At 32.7% G+C, this 9,791-nt stretch overlaps 1 protein-coding gene across 7 annotated transcripts; it reads right to left on the reverse strand.

Annotated features, from left to right (window-relative positions):
- Positions 1 to 383: 383 nt before the first annotated feature.
- Positions 384 to 9,727, reverse strand: LOC105672267 (uncharacterized). 7 transcript variants are annotated; one of them, XM_067352790.1, is made up of 12 exons: positions 9,545 to 9,727; positions 7,019 to 7,268; positions 6,403 to 6,487; positions 5,684 to 5,863; positions 5,332 to 5,372; positions 5,088 to 5,241; positions 4,736 to 4,854; positions 4,315 to 4,450; positions 2,833 to 3,424; positions 1,817 to 2,406; positions 1,092 to 1,306; positions 384 to 738 (listed from the first exon to the last, which is right to left on the reverse strand). In XM_067352790.1, the coding sequence occupies exons 2-11, from the start codon at positions 7,019 to 7,021 to the stop codon at positions 1,143 to 1,145; spliced, it is 2,064 nt and encodes a 687-aa protein (XP_067208891.1). In that variant the 5' UTR covers positions 7,022 to 7,268; positions 9,545 to 9,727; the 3' UTR covers positions 384 to 738; positions 1,092 to 1,142. The 7 variants fall into 7 exon arrangements, with proteins under 7 accessions (XP_067208891.1, XP_067208888.1, XP_067208890.1 ...); XM_067352787.1 differs by having other exon boundaries at positions 7,019 to 7,373; XM_067352789.1 differs by having other exon boundaries at positions 9,430 to 9,727.
- Between the last annotated feature and the right edge of the window lie 64 nt (positions 9,728 to 9,791).

Consider the following 9,791-nt stretch of genomic DNA (forward strand, 5'->3'; position numbering starts at 1 on the left):
AAATTCTTAGCTACTTGTTGCCCTTCTAAAGTGTGAAACATGTTTTTTTAACCGGAACGAAGAATATCGAAATATTTACGTTACCTTTAACATTTTTTTTATATTTGTGTGTTATTATGTGATTAAAGTTCTCGAAAAGCAATTATAATACGGATTCTTTTAAAAGATACTTTTATAAATGTAGTTTATTTACTATCGAATATTTTTAATATAAATGAATAATAATAATATATATATTATAATAAAATTGACGGGTCTTCTCTGCAGTATAACATTTAATTCATTTGATTCTGTTCATTCGTTGTAAAAGTAATAGCAATTTACTTTAGACATCTTTCGAATGGTCCAGTTCCAGCGGATGAGTAAATAAATCGTAGTAAAAATATTAGGAAAACAATATATTTATTTTCATAATATAATAAAGTAAAATGCAGTAATGTAACACCGTCAAAGCACGAACAACGCTAAATATCTCACAGAGGGACAGAAAAGAGGTAGTGGTACACCAAGCAAAACGAAACTTCAAACATGTCGCGTGTATGGCGCCGTTAATTAATTACGTCATTAACATCGCATATGCTATTCATGATATAATATTTGGATGATTGTTGTAGATTGTTGATTTTTAAATTATGATGCTAGTGAAAATATGAATACAACGGTGCAAAAACACATTATGATCACTCTCCTTGACACTTCAGATGAATTTCATTCACGATTGCTCATTTTCTTCAATCCCTAGAAAAAAATTATTCACATTTAATTTGATATTGAATTGTGATTCAATTTTATTGAATAATTTAATTGTTAAAAATACTGATAGTGTTATGCAAAAGTAAATTAATTTTTTGAATAGTTTTTAATAAATTATGTTTAAGAAAATAGATTTAGAAGTCAATTAATAGATTATAAAATAGATTTTATATTGCAAATTGAACTTTATTATAAGCTCATACTTTTTAAATTTTGCCAATTAATTTATTTTTGCATAATTACATACACATTTATATATTTTTAACAATAAATGAAATCTGATGGATAATAATGCACAAAGAAATTAATTTGATAGAAAATAAATTCGTGATACGTACCGACGACTTAAAAGAGTTGTAATTACAAAATTCAATATTTAACAAATATGTCTAAAAATCAGAATACATAATCTCTTGCGGTTTCTCGAATTTAATAGGCCGGTAAAATGTAAGAGATTGATCCCATCCACGCGGCGCTGTATTGTAATTCGTGAGATTGTGGAGACTGGCTAATTTTGGTCCAGAATAATTGTTATTCTCGTATAGTTTGTTGCCTGGAAATTAAAACAATGAATAAAAAACTGCAGAAACCGATATAATCTTGAGGGGTTCAATTTTCAATACGATGAGGACGAAAGAAAAACTTTGCACCAATTGTTGAATTTTTATCGTCATGAATAAACATAAAAGTCGTATGTAATAAAAAATTATACCGGTTTCAGTTCTTGACTGCAATAAATTATATGATAATACCTTATTAATATCTATGTATAAACCAAACTTGATAAAAAATAATCTTTGGATCTAATACAAAAAAAGATATTGTATTTACAAAAACTATAATATTTGTTTGCATCTTTGTACTTTGTGACATTTTTTGTTTTAATACACAAGAAAAGTCTCATATTTAATACATAATTCAATAATACGACTAATTTTCATTAATATACTTGCTATCAGACACGAGATACAAGGATTAGGGTGTACGTTAAAGATTGTTTTATACATTTAATTTGCGATAGCACTAAAATCGAGATTACAAAAGCGCATGCGGGTTAACTTGCCTAATTCCGAGTTAACGTCATCGATTTTGCATTCTGGTGTAGCAGTGCCTAAGAGATTCTCCAGGACTGGCGTGCTACGCAGATGTTTTTTAGTCTCAAGTATATCCCCTTGCGAAGCGACCATCGAGAATATTAGCGATTTCGCTTCGGGAGGTATCTCAGTCTCGGTGTTAATAAACTTTGCATCCGCGCCATTAGCATACAGGACTTCCAATTCCTGTGATGTGATCGAATGACGTCGAGTATTCGCATATTCATCTTCGAGTGCAATCGAGTACTCGCTATTGTCGCAGCAGTTTAACAGAGCAGACGGCGCGGAATTGCCGCGATCTATAGATCCCGCTTCGTTCTGGTAGTCGCTGATTTCTTCGGAATCGGTATCATCCGTCGTGTATTCGCTGTCGTCAGTAGAAACGTAGCCGTTATATGGAGACTGCAGTTTCGCTGATCCCCCGTAGCTATTGCACGCACCGTATAATTGGCCGTTGTATTGAGATTGCAATTTTTTTTCATAGGTTTCGCGTGTGTCATGTAATCGGCCGTTGTATTGGGACTGCAGTTTCACGGATCTTTCGTAGTTTTCACGTGCACTGTACAATTGATTAAAATAAATTCTCGATTTGATTTTATCTAACTTTAATTCTGTTCACAGAGATAAAAATTATATAACAGTAAAGTTGAGCAAAATATAGAATTAGATTTTATTTGAATTATGTATTTATACGTAATATTATAAAGAGCATATATTGCCACATTTGTATACTCATATTAAAATATACAAAACATTGTATTGCTAAATACAATGCATATTGTAACATAATGCAAATGTATTTTAAATAAGCCAATTAAGTTTCCTTCGAATTTCTAAGATATCAATTGTACAAAAATTCGAATAATCATGGAAAGATAGAATATTACCCCGAGAAGAAATACTAAGAAAAAAAAGTCAGAATAAAATATTTAAAAAAGTACTAAAAATTGTTAAATTATTGTGTGAAGAATTCCCGAGTTCTCACCGTGCGTATTCTTTCTCCTCGTTGTTGCATTTAGCAGAATTTCTCGTCTCGAAGAAACGTGCTATGTCGTTATCCAATGGAGACTGTTGTACGATTGGAATGATCTTCGGACTAATCTGCTTGTACTGCAGAACGGGTCTACAGGTTTTCTCAAATTCTTGTATCAATTGCTTCACTGGTACAGGAGTATATCCGTTTTCCTCATTATCATTGCGCATCTGATTGCTGTCCAATTGCTTGTTCCCAATTTTATCGATCACATTGTCGTTGTATTTGTTATCGAAACATCGTTGCATTCTGGAATCTTTCTCATTGTTGTTCTGCGCGTTGCAAAGAATGGATTTCCTCGGCGATTGATAGTTGTTATTAATGTATCTGTTACTGTTATTCGCGACAATGCAATTATTGATGATATTAGCTCGCTGATCGTTAGTGGATTCAAAAGCGATACGATGGGATTTTTCCATGAAGGACGATCGAGATTGGTCTAGAGGGAAATCGGAGTCTGTGCCGACTGCAATTTCTCGTAGATAAATCTTTTTAACCTTGCTCGAGTGATCACATCGGCTAACATTACAGTGCGATCGTCTGTCTGTAACTTGCAAATTAATATTGAAGCAGCAAGCGATTAGAAAAAGATTTGCTAAAATATAATATGGGATACTTGTTGGACACCAAATACACTTTAAAAAATTACATCTAAAAGCATCTAAAAATGAATAAAATATGTTCATTAAAACAAATTGTAACGATAAAATTTATCTGTAAGTATGGTTATTATTTAGGAAGCAACCTATAAGTAAAAAAAAGATTATTCTATTATTTTAACTTATTTCAAAGCACAGAATTATATCCTTTCTCTGTTATACACGTTTTCGGATCTCATCTGTGTGTGTATATTTTATACGTCTGTACACACATGGATATACATAATAAATTTTAAATATACAGATATATTTGTTTAAAAGATGCTAGATTTCAAACATATATCTTTTTTTAGTTATCATGTTTTTTTAATATAAATATTTTAATTATGTTTGTGTAAAAAACTCTTATTAAGGTCACATATTAATGTGTTTATCGTATACCTACTTGGCAACATGAGTATTTTACTTTACTTTATTATGAGATTAGATGTTTACTTCGAAAAACACTTAACTCTCCTCAGTGATTAGCTGTTATAAGACCAGTGATTGGCATCGGGAGATAAAGTTGATTGTTTGTTTGTGATAAATGCTTAGAATAGCGCAATCAAACTCGATCATCTTGATCTTGACATTTGTTATCAAGCTATTTAATTTATTTCCTCAAAATTTATTTCTTTAAAGATTTCGGGGACATTGATGCCCGCACGTAATTTTAAAATGTTACAAATAGGATAAAGAAACTTGACTCTACCACCGTTTGCCAACAAAATCTGCCAAGTGAGATCACTTTGCATTCGAAATTATTATGTAATTATTGTGTTTACATTGTACGCACCTGTTATAGGCGTATTCGTGCTATCACGGGAGATATCCACTGTGAAAGGATTATAAAACGATTTGTCGATGCTCGTGACCGGCGTACGAGGTGTCAATGATGACTGCGTCATGGGCTTCAAATTACCGTTAATTTCCTACAGTCGCAATTCAAATATTTTTAAATGCAAAATATTGCCATTAATTAAACTAAAGTACAAGTTTTCAACTTTTTGCAGAGTAAAATGTTATTATTTCTATAATTATAGTAAAATTATTTTTAATTTTTTAAAGGAAAAGACGAGAAAAAATGAAATTTTTAGTATATCTCTTTTGTGAGCTTCTAGTAAGAAAACTATTATGGCAACTTGCAACAAATTATTCTATTATTCTACAGATGTATAAAAGATTAATATTGATATAAAACTAACTTCGTGACTCACCGATTTTTCCGGATAGACTGGCGTTTTCGGTGTGGTGGGTGTATTCGGTGTTTGTGGCTGTTCTTGATCCACCACCCACTTTTCCGATCTTTTCCTACGTTTTGCAAATATCTCGGCACCTGCATATTGTTTTGGCACGTTATGCACATAGCAATTTATTTATTATATGTATAGTTGAAAATGTTGCATCTCACATTAAATAATGTTTCATCATTATCACATTATTTATGTTAATTTTATATGTATATCGGATTAAATATTATATGTTATGTTATTAATGGTACACACATAATAAACTAATGAACTAATTATGTATTAATTAGTTCATGTTGATTAAATATGCAGTACTTACCACGTCCTTTTTGATTGTTTAAATCGCGAACAATATCAAAGAGTTTTTCAGGATTTTTTGGCGCGATATTGACCTCTTCGCCTAATGCTTGAATACCATGAATGTCCAGCACTTTCCCGCATGGATTCATCACGCATTTGAGAGGTAGTTTATCCTGTTGGAAAAAAAATTTTATTACACCACATAACATATATTGAAATTCAAAGATATTAATGCGATATACGACGTTATTATAGACATTTACCTTGTGAATTGTTGTAATCGACTCTTCTTCATCTTCGACACCTATAAAATATCATCGACATTATCACAGCAAAATGAGAGAAAAAAAGGTGAAAAAATATAATGTCGGATAACATTTGATGCATGTTAAATAACTATTTTACTTGGTTCTTTTGTAAAATGACATTAACAAATGTATTTGATCAATATTTATGCATTCTATGTTTCTTTTGATTTTCGTATTATAAATGCAAATTGCACTTGTATGATAATTTCGCGTAATTATACTTCTCGTAAACATGTAGAACAAGGACATATGGATACAATGGATGTTTAGTATAAGAATAAATTTCAAAATAAATTTTATTGCATACCATTGCCATCGTGGATCCATTTAACAGATCGCTTTTTCCTATTCACATACATAGTTTGTCCTTTACTCTTCACATTTTTCACATCACTAAGTGAATGCGAAATTCGACGTGCCAATTCGACTTGATCTTCGACTGTAGGGTGCGTCGGTGCATAAAAATATGAAGATGCAAACATTTTCTCTGAAAATTGATTGATACTGTATTTAAGCTTAACGGGCATATTTTTTTGGAATTTTTAATTTAAATATCTAAATTTCAAAACTTTTTCTTTGAAAGTTGCGTAAATCATATTTTAATATATGAACTGTTTGAGAACTTGTAAAGAAAATTTTTAAAAATATTATAATTCTGTCATATTTTATGTTATTAATTATATCAATAAGATAAATTAAGAAAAGAGAAGTTAAAAAAGCTGGAGCTAGGTTGTAATGCTCGATATATATTTAAATTCATTTACAAACGTTTTGGCACATTTTCTTCGACCATCCAAATTTATTATAATTGTTGGCGTGCGTTTCTATTGTTATTGACACGTCATTATAGTTTTTATATTTATTTCTTGTATGTAGGATGGCCAAAGAAAATGTGCCGAAACATTTGTAAATAAATTTGAATTAATATATATCAATTACAACCTAGCTCCATTTTTCTTAATTTATTTTATTAATGTAAAAACCTATTCATCTAAATTGTAATATCATATCAATAAAACCACGTACTATTTTTTGATTGTAGTGTCTCGTGAGAGTCCGACGCCGGAGTGAGTAATTTTTGCAAGTTAATCGGAGTAATTTCACCCCCTTCCTGCAATTAAGAAAAATAACGTCGCACCAATTCATATTGATTAAGCAAGGCTATACTTGATTTCAATGGAAAACTATATTTTATTTGACCAATGTTTAAAGATTGTGACTTTTCTTCTTTCTCTGAATTTTTTTACTAATCTTTGATTTTTTTATTTTATCTCTTCTAAATCTATTGATAAACATTGAACAATATTTATAGTCTAAATAATTGAAAGTAAGGAGCAAATTATTCTTCCATTAAATTCACACAAAATCTAGCTTAACAGAAACTTAGTTTAAAGTTTTCTTACTTAATAATTTTATTAGTATCTCAAATTATAGATATATAAATAGTATGTAATCGTTAATAAAAAAAAATCGGTTCTAATAAAACTTATGCAATTTACATGTACAAAAATGAGCAATAACTATAATTTATTTAAATCACTATTTCAAAAGTGTAATACGTTAAATTAAGCTTTAAAGTACACCTATTGTGTAATTTTAACATGTTTCGGAATCAATTTTGTGATTTGACGATTCAACTCACCATGCCGAAATGCAATATTCTTGAAGTGAGATTCTCAAGGAAGTTTCTTTTGACTGGATCGTGTCTGTCGGATGGCTTATAACCGCGCGAATAAATTATAACATTGTCCGCGGATACGCTGCGTTGCAGATGATTCTTGTCCTGTTGCAGGGAGCTACTATAATTCACGCTGCGCTTATATTCGGCATCCTTGGTGCACGAGAGCCCGTATGATGCGTTGCTGAGAATGTTGCGCTTGCCGTTAGCGTGTCTGTGGACATTCGAAACGTTTGCAACGCGATGCGGATCCTCCATTTACGCAAGCTCTACGAAATCTCGCGATGACCGTACAAACGCTGATATAGAGGATGTTTCGCTAAGAAGTAGTAAAATTATATTAGCCAGAGAACTCTGCATAAATGTAAATCCTATCAATATCGGGGTAAATGATCGATCGCATGAGATCGAGAGAGAAAAGGATTTGCCTTGGGTTAGCGTGCCATGCTCGGCGAAGCTTTTTCGACGACAAGAATTGGTTACCTTCCAAACGGCCAATTAATTCCGCGTCGTGGTATTGGCAATGGTACAACGAGCTCTGTGTAAAAGAAACGCTAAATTTATCTGTTGTAACGTAATACGCAGTAACAGTTCGAGCGGTTGCCCTCATAGTGCGCACGATCAGCACCATATTTATTCGGCGTTGCGCGGAAAAAACCAGTGATATGCAATAATGCAACGCTACTCGGTGACGAAGAGCTTATCTCATTCTTCGATGCAAATTATTAGATTACATTTAATAAGTAAAATTTATTGTTTACTTTCGTAAATATTCTAATAATTTTATTAAACGGATGGTATAAGTGCTAGTATTTGATATTAATTTGATGTTTGATCTAATTTATAAAAATATTTATTAACATTAATGTATATATATGTATATATATGCATAATACATAGTATATATAGTATGTACTATGTATTATATTAGTATCAGAGAAAGTAATATGACACGATTCAATTCGAGCCACGCAATAGAATCGATACTTCACTTTAAATATAGATTGTTTAGTAGAGATTCGAGAATTTTGAAGTCGGTCAAGCGCTGTTTACGGCACTACGCACGTAGACCGAGTTTTTGAGAAAGTTTTAACAGATCAAATCTTAATTGCAGATAATTTAACTAAAGATATAAATTCAAAAATATTATTTAATTTAAAAAAACGGAACATTTGGATATATCAATTTTTTGTAGCTATACATCGCATCTATTTTTTTAAAACAATGTTTTCGTGTATGTTTTTTTCAGTCAATAAGTTGATTTTAAATATCTATCAAATTATTTTCTAACATTTGTAAACATAAATGTTTAGAGTGTAATTGCTACTAAGAAAAAAATTAGAATATCGAGAAAGAATATCACAGATCGAGAATATTTTTCAATCATTACCCTATAATTTTTCGCGTTACACATTTTCTACGGATTTTTTTTTAGAAGTTTGCAATTGTACTCTCCTTGCTCCCTCCACTTTTCTCTCTGTTCTCTCATTTCACTATTATTCCATACACATTATCATTAAATTTTCCCCATTATAGTTATCGCGATTATTAGGTTCACACGTAGAGCGTCACGTTTAATAGAAAATTTATTAATGCCACAAAACAATAGCCACACTATAAGAATATAACAATTTTTCCATGCATTTTCAGAAACAATAACAAAAATAAAAATTTTAAAAAAGAAGAAAATAGAGAGAGTGAGAGGAAAACCATTGATTCTCGATTAGCTCGCATTCTCTCTTTTTTTCTCGCTTTCACTCTCTCTCTCTCTTTCTTTTTTTCTTTCTCTCTCTCTCTCTCTCTCTCTCTCTCTCTCAGATGGACAGTGACATTGCAAACAGAGATTTTACTTATCAAACGATGCTCTCCTCATCGCGACGTTCACACACATACAGGATATAACAAGATCGTCTCCCTTCTTCACCCACACTTTGTTTTCTTTCTTTCCTGGTAATTAATTTTTTTTCCACGGTTTTACGTAATGCGCGATACCTCGGCCTACACACTTTGCCAGAGGTAGTCCAAGTCCGCCTAAACTCACGATGAGGACTCCCTCGCCGCGAGAGGCGAATCTCGCATCTTGCAAAACGCTCCCTGGCACGCACCAGCTGTCCAGACACGAGAGGCACCGTCGTCGCTGCCGCCGTCGTAACGTTCAGGAGCCAGCGACTACTAGCCGGTTCATTGATAGGATAGAGATAGAAAACAGGAAGTAAGGAAGAGAGAGAGAGAGAGAGAGAGAGAAAGAGAGGGAGAGAGAGAGAGAGAGAAGCAGAACTTATTTTTATATCAAGCGCAGCATCTGCACGAATCGTTAACAGATATCTTGCGATTCCAGAAACATGCAGAAAATTTTGTTCGAAAAAAAAGCTTACCAATCGAACACGACTTCGATTCGCCTATCGATATCGATATCGGTATCGCCTACATACGTGAGCAGATCTCGTCGGACACGGATTGCCAATAAATGTGTCACTTCCGGCTTGATACCTTTAAAGTTTCTCTACGGCTCTATCACAGGTAGTGTCGAGAAGATGCGCTTCCTGGCTCCTCGTCACCACGAAGACCCATTCGAGATCGTAGAACTCGTCGGCAGAGTTCGCGCTTATATGCGATGAATTACAAACACGGCCGGCACGACACACGATGCTTTATAATAGCACCTAAACTCTCGCTATACCGCGCCTTCTCGCCGACTGGCTTGGGACGCCTTTCGGTAAAAATAGACCATCAGAAA

Source organism: Linepithema humile, chromosome 4 (genome assembly GCF_040581485.1).
Source record: "Linepithema humile isolate Giens D197 chromosome 4, Lhum_UNIL_v1.0, whole genome shotgun sequence".
Classification (NCBI taxonomy): Eukaryota; Metazoa; Arthropoda; class Insecta; order Hymenoptera; family Formicidae; genus Linepithema; species Linepithema humile.